Below are 11,724 nucleotides of genomic sequence, written 5' to 3'. Positions count from 1 at the left end.
ATGTGAGAGGATGAAAGCTGGTTTGCCTGTATCTGCAAGTTCAGGAATCAGTATTATGATAGACCCCCCAAAAGTAGATAGGCTTGAGACATTTCATAATGAATTACGATTTTTCCTTGCATTTGCATTACTTTGGAGCAGAAATACCAAACTACATACTACGTTGTATATGATAAAATGGTGTAAATCGTCTAAATATTCATTTCAAATGCAGTCAATCTACTCCAGTGCTCAGAACTTTAGGATTATATCGACTTGAGAACATCACTTGCAGGGCTTGTGTTCATTTCCAAGCCAGACAGATAAGAAATAAAGGAGTGTGTAAAAACAGTCACCAAAGCGGAAATTTCAAGACTAAAATTCCTGGCACAGGGAAGGCGGGGGAATCAGGATCAGGAACAAAATAAACACAATCGCCATCTAGGAGAAGTCCTCCTCTTCCTCCTCGATATTGCTCTTGACACGCAAAAGCAAGGTTGTCTTCCACTTGTCCAGCTTGCTGAGCTGGTCATACGAAAACAGCTTATCCGCAAACATGTCCTGGTCTTTCGACTCGATGGCTTGGAGCAGGTCCACAAGGAGCTGGTGTTCACGCTCGGAGACGAAGGCGGGATTAATTTCACGGTAAGATTCGAAAGCGCGGTTGGTTTCGACGAGATCCTATGAAGATGTATTAGTAAGGTTCCGTTATACTATATAGAACGAGAGATGGAAACAGGATACGTATTGCACGTACATTGGTAGCGAGATGACATATTCCGGCCTTCAAGAAGTAGTCCTTCACTGACCACTTCATGAGGTGGTTGTTCATGGATTGCCGGGCAATGCGCTCGTAGTGCTTGATGGATTTGTAGTAATCGCCTTCCAGGGCAGCGAGGTCAGCCACCTTCAGGAAGTGTTTGTTTGCAAGACTAGATCGCGAGGTAGAAAGTTAGTTCAATATGCCTTGCCAGATAGTATTCGTCGCCGAGGAAAGAATGCTTACGCCTCGGCATTATCACTCTCAAACCACTCCGCCGCCTTCTCGTATGCCTCCAGCGCCTTCTTCATATCTCCAAGCTCGACCTCATAAGCCTCAGCCAGGTACTGCTGCTGCGTAGCTGCACGACGCAGGTTCCCCTTTAGTACATAGTGTTGAATAGCGGCGGTCAGCACCCGGACCGCATCCTCGGGATCAGATTTGCGGTAGACCTTGAAGGCTTCCTGGAGAGTGTTGGCACCGTCATCTGGTTCGTTGAGGTTCTGAGTCTGAATAGAGGCGGCACGCTCAAATGCTTGTCCGGCTTCCTTATCTATTCAGGAAGAGCAACCATTAGCCAAAGCACGTGCATACCCCCAAACAAAGCACGAGGTGGCCATGTGCGGGGAGAGGGGGATAGAGGCGACTTACTCAACTTCTGTACCCGAAAAGCATTTGCAGCCTGAGTATACAGATCGGCGGCATTTTCATATTTCTCAGTGCGTCCTCCAAACCAGCTGAAGCCGCCCGAAGCGCCGGAGAGTGCTTTCTCGGCCTAGATACCCGGTGGTGGACTTGGTCAGTTATCTCTTTCGTCATTGCCTAGCTTGAGCTTCAGGTAGACGGTGAGGGGCGAAGAGAAGGGGGTAAACTCACCTTCTGTAGAAGAACTCTGGGGTCTAGAGCCATGGTTATCTTTGGAGGAATATTCCTATTCCGCCTTGATTTGATTCGGATCGGAGTTGTTGGACAAAAGTGTCGTTGTGGCTCGAGTACAATCGGTTTATCGCATGAAGCGTCGATCGGGCGTCCCACCGCCTTCGCCCGCATTTCGGAGCTAATTAGTGTTTCCACCTTCACGGTCCCACTGTCGATTGCTTCTTTTCAGGGCTCTCACTCCTTCATTTGTTGTCTCTAATTCAGTTTTCTTTCACGCGGGGGCAGAACAACAAAAGGAAGTTTCCATTCCACTGGTGGCAAATATAACCCAAATATGGCATTCCTCCGCGCAGGCTGGCGACTCTCCCAGTCCCTTCGACACAACACAAACATTCTCCGCAGCTATTCCTCCCAAACTGCTCAGCTTGAGTCAATTCTCGCCAAACCAACCTGGTCCGTACGATCATTACTTCCAGACGAAATATCGAAGGCATCCACAGCATCAATTACCCCGAAACAACTTCACCACCTCCTCCGGCTATCAGCCCTACCACAGCCAACAAGCGCAGAAGAAGAGCAGTCAATGCTGGAAACATTGGAGTCACAGATCCACTTTGTGAAGGAGATGCAAGAGGTCAATACAACCGGAGTAGAGCCATTGCGCAGCATCCGAGACGAGACCACTGCGGCCGTGAAGGAAACAGCCATTGGACTTGACCAGCTGCGCGATGCACTGGCCAAGGAAGAAGTCAGTGGACGCCGGGGAAGGATTCAACGTGTCCAAGGCGAGAGGAATAGTCATCCGGATGGATCGGCTTGGGATGGCAATGCGCTTGGCTATGCCTCCAAAACGAAGGGAAAGTACTTCGTTGTTGAGACTGGCAGCAGCTGAGGCTTGTCCTTTGAATCTTTCGAAATTTTGCATAAAACTCTGTACTATACTTATACCCCAAGCACACAGCTTTCGCCCTGCTTATAACTTGAATACATTTTATTTTTCGATCCACAATGATCAGGAACTTGGAATTATCTACCAGATCTACCATAGCTACCCCATAATACTGTTACCGTGTTACGGATGAGAGAGATTGGCTTCTAGATTCAGAATGAATTGGGTAAGATACAACAGCTTTGAAGTCTAGTAGCTAGCAAGCCAAAGGCTTTCTCAACATTTGAAGCAACTCGATCACAGCTCAGTTCCCCACAGGAACAGTCATAGATGTAATAAAACAACAAGACCTAATCAGCATCTTGTATTTTTTCCGAACCGTCTATCGGTCATCAGATTCATCATTCATCTCAAATCGTCCTCGAAATTTCTTAGATTCTTATCAAACGCGAAGTTTCTTGAACTCCATTCGGCCCTGGCGCTTTCTCAGCCGCTTGCCATAGACCTGCAAGAAAGCGATGAGGAAAAGCGACGCAATAGTAATGGCAGCTTGGATCCCGAGAGCCTTAGCAGGCCCAATGCTAGTCACCCAGTCAATCTGGATATAAGTCGCCATGAATCCCGCCCAGTTGCGACTCGCCGTGACCCATGCACCGACCTCGCCTGATCCCTCCGGGTAAGCGTCAAGTAGATAAGCATTGATGGCTGTGCTGACGATCATGAAGCCGACGAGTTGGATTGTAGCAAAGACTGCGATAGCCATGTAGTGCCAGTGGTGTTCAAAGGCCAGACCGAGAAGGATCAAGCCTAGGCAGCAGAGACCAGTGGCTGGGTATGTGATGATTAGTCGGGCTTCGGGGTCAAGACGACCGTCGTGTCGCTTGGAGTAGTATCGTCCAATGGCGTCGTGAAGGAAGTGGCCAATGAACCAACCGGCAAGGCAACCGACTACACCGAAAAAGTAAAAGAAGCCTTGAAGGGTTAGCGGTCAGATAATTATCAACCGTTTTGCAATTGAAGACTTACCGATGCTTTGAATTGAGAATCCATACTTGTTGCTCAACCAAATACTGATGGTAGTATTCACGCCGACGACCCAAGCCGAATTGAGGAAGTAGTAGACCAGGATTGTGAACACGGGAAGTTTGGTGATTGCAACAGCGGGGCGAGAAATACAATCGATGAAGCTCTTGTGCTGGAAGGACTGAGCCTGATGAGCTCCGACAAGGCGAGAGACATAAGTACCCCGAGAAACAGGTGGGTTCTTTCTATCGAATAGGGTCTCGTCAAGCAAGAAGACGAGAATCAAGCTGATTCCTGAAGCTATTGTGCACACCCAGAATGCCCAACGCCAGCTCACAGCTGTAACAATGAACGAGGTGAACATGGGGCCAAGGTATGGGCTTAGGATAATCGAAAATTCCACGTAGTTGATGACCTTCGGGTGCTCGTGAAAGAAGAACATATCTTGAATCCACATCAGGGCACCTCCCTGGCCGATACTGCAGAAAAATCCATTGATGATGCGTGCCGCAAGGTATGAATGGAAACTAGTGGCCGCAGCTGACCAGGCACAAGTCCCCAGCATAACAGCTTGGAATATCAGCAAGATTGGCCACCGACCGAAGTAGCTTGTGAAGGGGACGACAATCAGTCCACAAGCACCAATGGTAAAAAGGTTTCCCACGACAGCTTTCTGAGCTTGGGCCTGAGTGAGACCCCATTGACTGTGTGAAGATCACAATATGTTAGCTAAAAGAGAGCTTGAGGAGAGTCACAGAGATGCAGGGGGAGAGGGAGTTCACGAATCCAGATTGGGTTTATATTTGGACTTACATAGACTGAGGAATAACACAGATGATGGCAGAACCACCAGTGTAATCAGCCAACAGAGCAATGTACGCGATAACCGCGATGATCCATCCCTTCTTGGTTTCAGCCCAGTTGAGGGGATCATCGATGGAGTCCAAGGGCTGGGGGATGAGAACAAATTGATTGTCGGAGCTTGTCTTGAGTCTGGCGGCGTTATTTGGATAACGACTGGGGTCGATCACATAGCCGTTGAGAGCCTCGGCTTCCTCGTCGAGGGTTAGGGCCGGCTCCAGGGGTTTCTCGAATGGGGTGGCGGGACGCGAAGCCATTTTGAATTGACGAATTAAGAGCGACTCGTGGGATGGCAAACAGCAAAGATGATTGAGAGGTTAAAGGAAAGGTAGAAAAGAAAGGTAAACAAGGTTGGAAAGTGAAGGTTCGATTTAATGTCGTACGCGTCAGGAAGATACAGGAAGACACGCTTCACGATGTCGTGTTTTACCACTCAAGTTCAGTTTAGGCCAAGTTGGTTTTCTCATTTTTGATCTAATGAATGAATTCAGAGATCAATCTACTCTCGAGATCTCATGCTTGATTTTATTTGACGGGAAGTTGCATAAATACCACATTTGCAGGGTTGAACAGGTTTAATTCTCTGAGTGACCCACCATCTATCCAAGGTAAACAGGCGTGTGATAGGTCTCAATTCTTCTTAGTCTCTACTTTATGCCCTGGTGCATTCGGTTTATTTCTCTTTCTTATTCTATACCCCTTAAGTGATGACATGTTTGAGAATAGAGAGAACGAAAAAGAAAGGACCTTATGTAATATACACAAGCGATGATGACCCGACTCCGATCTGAACCAGATCTATTCAAGACAAAAAAGATGAAAAAAAGAAAAAAAAGCTCATTATTGTCCTGAAATTTGCATTCCACATGAACGTTTGATCCTGACCATCGGGATGATCATCTTATATTGAGTTTAGTCCCCTTAGCGCATCGGCTTGGCCTGGCCAGGGAGTAGTAAACTCCGGTAATATTGTAACACAGACTGAGGGAGGGATAATGTTGGTCAGGATGTTAGCATTCAATGTTGCGAGCAATTGTTCAGAGTAGGCAGACTCCCGAGTCATTAGGTTATATGGGAATTGCTATATACTTGCTTCTCCCCCCAGCGCTCATGCTTGTTCTCCTTGTTCTCCTTCACTTCCAGGGCCTGTTTCTCTGCATCAAATCATGACGGATGGCTTGTCCCTTTCCAATGGAGGAAAAGGTCCGGTGGTCTTAGGTGTAACATGGGCAGAAATGGGCTTGGCTTTTGTCCTGATTGTTCTCCGTGCCAAAACGGCTTCTATCTGTCCTTCACGACAACTATCGTCCGGCTTGTTTGGTCTGCGGTGGGATTTTGTGTGGGTAATTATTGCTTTTGTATGTGATTTATAGGGAGACAGGGAGTCCTTTTTCCTTCTTCGTCTCTCTTTTTCTATTTTGGCCTGCTGTCCTCCCCCTTTTCGGTCCCCTGATTTACAATCTGACTATCATAGGCCTTTGCTCTGGCTGCCCAGAGTATCATGACTGTTAGTATCCGATTTGGACTCGGCACTCATGAAAATCTACTCCCGCCCGACAGAATTGCCAAAACAAATCTGTGGAGCTGGATTGCTCAGGTCGTGGCTATTCTGGACTTGGTTCTTGCGCGCATTGCTGTCATTGCCTTTCTGCTCACCATCCAGAATGGCACCAGAAGCAAGGGTAGATACCTTCTCTACGCCGTGGGTGCTACACAAGCCATTGTCAATGTGATCGAGGTGGGCCTAATCTTCAAACAATGCACCCCAACAGCCAAGTTATGGAACAGTGCACTACCAGGCACATGCAATGGGATCGTCATCTGTTCTCAAGTCGGATTTGCTCAAGGCAGTGTGTCAACTCCACCCTATCAGCCCACAAGGTTCCTTCCCTTTTTGATACTAACAATCACAGGCATTGGAGCTTTCTCTGACTTTCTATTGGCCGGGTATCCCGTATACATTATTGGAAGATTACAAGTGATGAAGCTCTCGACAAAAGTCGGACTTTGTCTCATAATGGGAGGTGGACTAATGTAAGTTTGACCACTGACCCAGCTGCGATACAACACCAACCAACCGGCCAACAGTGCAGGAATCGCCGGGATTAATAAAACCATCGCAATCGCATCCATCACAGAGGCCGAGGATCTAACTTATGCCATCTACAAACTGAATACGTGGGTCTTGACCGAAATGTGGTTCATTATTATTTTCGGCTCCATTCCAACCCTCCGTCCGTTTTTCATCAAATTCACACAAGATCTTAAGAGCGCGACGGGTTTTTCCTCCCGGAGTTCCGGCAAACGCTCCACCGGTCAGGGCTACCTAACTGATAGTCAAGAACAACACCAGTCATGGGTGGAATTAAATGATCGGACGCCGGGCTCTTGGGTTCCACGCGGCACTGCTATTACAAGCGCGACCCGCGATAGTGCGGATGCGCAGCGAAGAGAGGTGCTTGCAGATGCAGATGAGCAGCATATAATGGTCACGAAAAATACCACCATCATCTCAGAGGGAGCTTAATCAAAATGGCTAACATGGAAAAAGGGTTTGCGGCATAGGAATTGATTTATACACGGTGTCTGCGAGATAATAATAAACACATAGTTCATTACTACATTCTATAAAGGCCTTCTTGGAGACTTGTTCGATTTTTCCTACCGAACTGCGCATATGTATCATCTAGAGATTGTAAGGTTCATGCGAATAAGCGGACTATGCATCCCGATACATGTATGTAGTGAACTGAATGGTGCTGAAGAGAGTTAAGTGGAAGAAACATAATTCCCCGGTATAAAAGGGCCTCAATTTTTAGAGCCAGGATCATGTGAAAAGCCGCACAATCTTAAAGCAAGGGCCCGTACAGTTAGCCATGTGAATGATTTAACTCGACCACGTCAACGCCATTCAAAGCCACGTTACGTGTTGGCTCCTGGCATTGTGGAGTGCTTCGGCAACGTGCATAATTGCCTACCACCGTACCTACTTCTGGCGGGGATTAGAACGAACGGCTTTCCCCATCATTTCACCTTCCCTCACCAATTCACCATTTCACCATTTCAAAGAAAACCTCCCCAACTCCGACTCAAAATCCTCAAATCACTCAATTCCCTCAAATCCGTCATGTCCGTCTCAGAGATCCTTTCCAAGGTCCAGAAGCTCGCTGCCGAAGAGTCTTCGGGAAACAAAGATGCACACGCAGACCTTCTCAAGGCAATCCGGGAGCTGCAGCTTGCCGCCGAGACGCCTCTGGAGACCACTTCTCGGCTGAACTTCCAGGTGAGATGAAACTCCAAGATACAGTATGACAGTGGTCACCTCTAATTTCCTTCTTCGTCTGGTAGATTCTGCAAAACATTGCCGTTCGAGTGGCTATCGAGTATCGCTTCCTTCATGTCTTGGTTGAGCACGGGAGCCCCGTTTCCGCTGTGACGCTGGCACAGGAGACCGGGTCGGATCTGCTCTTGATTAGTGTGTGACACAAGTTTGGGAAACTTGGAGGCTGGAAAAATCACTGACGAAATTGACAGTTCGGATTATGCGCGTGCTGACGGCCATTGGTCTTTGCGATGAAGTGGGTACTCAACTTTACGCTGCTAATGACAAGACTTCCTTCAAGATTCTTCCAGGATCCATTGGAGCTGAGAAGCACCAGTATGTGAAAATTGTTTCTTTCGATCCGGCTTGCCTGGCGTTCATGCGAATAACAGTTTTATAGCTTCGACCTCGATTTTGGAATGGTAGGGGCTTGAACTATGAAACAAGGCAATATTTAGATGTATATTCTAACTGTTACAGGGCGGACGACTTGTGGAGTACATGCGTGGACCTGGCATTCAACAATTTGCTGACCAACCCAATGCGACCACGCTGTTCAAATATGCACACGGGACTGACGTTATCTTCGGTCTTCTCGAGAAGAATGCAGAGCAGAAGAAGTCCTTTGACGATTACATGGCTGGACGTCGCGTGGAGGAGATGCCTCAGTGGTTCGAAATCTACCCGATCGAATCCAAGCTACACAATCTTCGGGAAGATTTAGAAAGCGCCCTGATTGTCGACGTGGGCGGAGGTCCCGGACAAGAGCTGACAAGGTTCAAAGAGCGATATCCCGAGCTTCCAGGGCGATTCATTCTTCAAGATCTTCCAATCACGCTGAAGCGCATTGACAAACTTCCCGAGGGAGTTGAGGCGATGGAGTATGACTTTTTTACTCCTCAGCCTGTCAAAGGTATGTATTCTGTTTTTTCTTTAATGCCGCATATAAATGATGCTCACTTTGCATTTGCCTAGGTGCTCGCCTGTACTTCCTGCGTAATGTGTTTCATAACTGGTCGGATGCCAAAAGTGCTCAGATTCTGTCGCGGATTGTCGAAGCCATGGACCCGACATACTCGACTCTGATTATCGATGATTATGTTCTGCCTAACACTGGGGCTGAGCTCAGAGCCGCAGAGATGGATATCCTTATGTGGCTTCACACTGCCGGTTTGGAAAGGACGGTAGCTCAGTGGGAGACTTTGCTCACTGCGGCTGGGCTAGAACTTGTTCAGATTCGGAGCTCACCTCGCGGAAACGAGTCAGTTCTAGAAGCTCGAGTTCGAGCTTAATTAGGCTGAGTACTGAGTACGTTCCGCAGTACGTACCAATCAGGACGCGTGGACATCCCGCGGTCCCGCCCCCGCAGAGCCGCAAAGAGGGGTCTCGTGTCTGAAGGGTCTTGCAATGTATTTCATAACACTTCATATGAATTAGTATCAGCTTCCAATCAATTCCAGTTCCATTTTGAACCACACGTATGACTTCTAACCTCTGCGTTGTTGACATTTATCTTGATCACATTGTAGCTGACAGTTGCCTAAGGCAACGATCCGAAAGCCGAGCATACTAAAGGCTGGGGCCCCCTCATCTCCGCCAACCTCCACGGCTTCATCTCAGCCGCAACATCTATTTGCATCACAAATTAGCCTTCATACTCTATTAGTGATGTTCAAGAATCTTAAAGAAAAACATGGGCATTTCTTCGAGTCAAAACAGCCCAATGCGCCCACTCCTAGCGAACGCGGTCAAGACCTGACGTCAATACTGGACCGGTCGCAGCGGGCCGATCTCACAGTACTCGTCGCAGAGATTGTCGCATCAATGAGAATTGGGGTTCTCGAGAACTTCGAAAAATCTGATGAGGACTTTGAAAAAAGCCCAGCCCCTTCTACGCCTAAAATTGAACAGGATGAGGATGAGAAAGTGAAAGAGCTTGGCGATGCAAGACCACCTCTTCCTCCAAGGCGGAGTGATTCTTCCCCGGTGGGCGATAAGGGTCGGCAGATGTCCACATCCGAAATGAAGAAGAACGCGTCAAAGGTCCGAGCGAAGAAGACGGCACTTTCACATTTCGAAGACTGGAGAGACTCGGTCTTGCTGCGGATCGGCGAGGTGGTCAACAAGGATGACGACAGCCAAGCAAAGCCGCAAGAGAAGGAGAAAGAGAAAGAGCCCGTTATTCCATCGGAAGATCTTCCTTTAGCTGAGGATACTGCACGCATGGAAAAACTTGCGGAAATTTATCCTCCCGTGGAATCGCCATTGGCGCAGCTTCCCAAAGCCACGAGACTACTCATTCTACACTCTCTTCTTTTGCTCTTGCTGAGCCTTGAACATTACAATGCCTACTCGCGTGTTCTGATGCTTTATACCACGTCTAGCCTCGGCATAGACATCAAAGTGCTCAATGACGATGAGGTCAAGGTGGCACGTGGGCTCCTTGATACTGCGCTCGCGCTATCAGACCCAGAAGCCAACCAGCCGCCTAAGAAAAGCGATAACTCCCGCAAATGGAAAGTAGGCGTCGCATCAGTTGCTGGTGCTGCCCTGATTGGTATTACCGGTGGCCTAGCTGCTCCGTTGGTAGCCGCCGGTATAGGGACCATGATGGGTGGGCTTGGACTAGGAGCCACTGCCGCTGCTGGATACCTTGGTGTGTTGGCCAGCAGTGGCGTGGTTGTTGGTGGGCTTTTCGGTGCATATGGAGGGCGGATGACCGGCCGGATGATGGACAAGTATGCGCGAGAGGTTGAAGACTTTGCCTTCATCCCGATTCGAGGCTCGCGGAAGCAGACGGTCAAAGAGAGCGATGCTGCTCGGCAGGATCATCGGCTGCGGGTTACTATTGGTGTTACTGGCTGGGTGACGGAAGAGTCCAACTTCATTATTCCCTGGAAAGTCATTGGAGCTGATTCCGAGGTCTTTGCCTTGCGCTGGGAGACGGAGTCTTTGATGAACCTCGGCAATGCCATCTCTTCGTTGGTAACGAGTGCGGCGTGGTCAGTTGCAGGAGGGCAAGTCCTGGCTCACACCGTTTTCGCGACCATCATGAGCGCAGTAATGTTACCTCTCGGTCTGATGAAAGTGGCTCGAGTAGTCGACAACCCGTTCAGCGTTGCCAAGTCCCGAGCGGATAAAGCCGGCGAGATTCTGGCCGATGCATTGATCAATAAAGTCCAGGGCGAACGTCCAGTAACGCTGATCGGATACTCCTTGGGATCTCGCCTTATATTTTCCTGTCTCCAGAGTCTGGCCAAGCACGGGGAACACGGGCTCGTGGAATCAGTCATCCTGATGGGATCGCCAACACCCTCCGATGCCCAATACTGGAGCCGCATTCGCAGCGTCGTGAGCGGGCGGGTAGTCAACGCCTATTCGGAGAACGACTCAGTGCTAGCCTTCCTCTACCGCACGAGCAGCATGCAGCTTGGAATCGCAGGGCTCCAAAAAGTCGAGAACGTCCCAGGCGTCGAGAATATCGATGTGAGCGAGATGATCAGCGGCCATCTCCGGTACCAGTTCTTGCTTGGCAAGATTATGCAGTCGATTGGACTTCAAGATATCGACATAGAGGAATTGGAACGCGAGGAAGCGGCACTGGCTGTTGAAGACAAGAAGCTGGAGGAGGAACGTGCCAATAATGAGCGTCAAGCGGGCGTGACAGATCGGGATTCGGCTGTTGCCCGCGAAACGCTCAATAGCCAAGACGGTTTTGGGGAGGAGGCGCGCATGCAGAAACAGGTGGAAACGCAGACGGAGGACCATATGACTAACCATCGGATTCAGATGTTAGACTTGGATGATGAAGACTACTCTTCGCCGTTGTCGGACCAGCCAGGGAAGCACTCTGCTCTGTAGTAAGATGCTACATTTTCCATCCGGTATTTGGGTTTATCTTGCATACTTGAACGTTAAATGTCAGCCACTATAATTTCGATCTTCAATACAAGATGCCTATCTATTCGATACTTGGATCATTCCTCACAGGTGCATCAATGAAATGTTGGA

The 11,724-nt window shown here is 48.7% G+C and overlaps 6 protein-coding genes across 6 annotated transcripts; 4 read left to right on the top strand and 2 right to left on the bottom strand.

Annotated features, from left to right (window-relative positions):
• Window positions 1–420: 420 nt before the first annotated feature.
• Window positions 421–1,648, bottom strand: sec17 (alpha-soluble NSF attachment protein SEC17; the record flags this gene model as incomplete). Its single annotated transcript, XM_057166730.1, has 5 exons — window positions 421–660; window positions 737–911; window positions 986–1,292; window positions 1,391–1,514; window positions 1,616–1,648. The coding sequence occupies 5 exons, from the start codon at window positions 1,646–1,648 to the stop codon at window positions 421–423; spliced, it is 879 nt and encodes a 292-aa protein (XP_057019771.1).
• Window positions 1,649–1,952: 304 nt separating this feature from the next.
• Window positions 1,953–2,510, top strand: N7466_007340 (uncharacterized protein; the record flags this gene model as incomplete). The annotated part of the gene is made up of 1 exon (XM_057166729.1): window positions 1,953–2,510. One exon carries the CDS (start codon window positions 1,953–1,955, stop codon window positions 2,508–2,510), a length of 558 nt encoding a protein of 185 aa, XP_057019770.1.
• A 439-nt stretch (window positions 2,511–2,949) lies between these two features.
• N7466_007339 (putative MFS transporter) lies at window positions 2,950–4,648 on the bottom strand (the record flags this gene model as incomplete). The annotated part of the gene is made up of 3 exons (XM_057166728.1): window positions 2,950–3,479; window positions 3,534–4,234; window positions 4,344–4,648. 3 exons carry the CDS (start codon window positions 4,646–4,648, stop codon window positions 2,950–2,952), a joined length of 1,536 nt encoding a protein of 511 aa, XP_057019769.1.
• Window positions 4,649–5,557: 909 nt separating this feature from the next.
• On the top strand, window positions 5,558–6,918 carry N7466_007338 (uncharacterized protein; the record flags this gene model as incomplete). Its single annotated transcript, XM_057166727.1, has 4 exons — window positions 5,558–5,749; window positions 5,866–6,241; window positions 6,305–6,425; window positions 6,480–6,918. 4 exons carry the CDS (start codon window positions 5,558–5,560, stop codon window positions 6,916–6,918), a joined length of 1,128 nt encoding a protein of 375 aa, XP_057019768.1.
• Window positions 6,919–7,518: 600 nt separating this feature from the next.
• On the top strand, window positions 7,519–9,005 carry N7466_007337 (uncharacterized protein; the record flags this gene model as incomplete). Its single annotated transcript, XM_057166726.1, has 6 exons — window positions 7,519–7,674; window positions 7,740–7,866; window positions 7,926–8,049; window positions 8,114–8,135; window positions 8,194–8,626; window positions 8,689–9,005. The coding sequence occupies 6 exons, from the start codon at window positions 7,519–7,521 to the stop codon at window positions 9,003–9,005; spliced, it is 1,179 nt and encodes a 392-aa protein (XP_057019767.1).
• A 376-nt stretch (window positions 9,006–9,381) lies between these two features.
• On the top strand, window positions 9,382–11,574 carry N7466_007336 (DUF726 domain protein; the record flags this gene model as incomplete). The annotated part of the gene is made up of 1 exon (XM_057166725.1): window positions 9,382–11,574. The coding sequence occupies one exon, from the start codon at window positions 9,382–9,384 to the stop codon at window positions 11,572–11,574; it is 2,193 nt and encodes a 730-aa protein (XP_057019766.1).
• Between the last annotated feature and the right edge of the window lie 150 nt (window positions 11,575–11,724).

Source organism: Penicillium verhagenii, assembly GCF_028828195.1.
Source record: "Penicillium verhagenii strain IBT 33310 chromosome Unknown utg000007l_segment0_segment0, whole genome shotgun sequence".
Lineage (NCBI taxonomy): Eukaryota > Fungi > Ascomycota > Eurotiomycetes > Eurotiales > Aspergillaceae > Penicillium > Penicillium verhagenii.
Note: the sequence above shows the minus strand (reverse complement) of the source record. Positions and strands in the feature narration are given on the sequence as shown.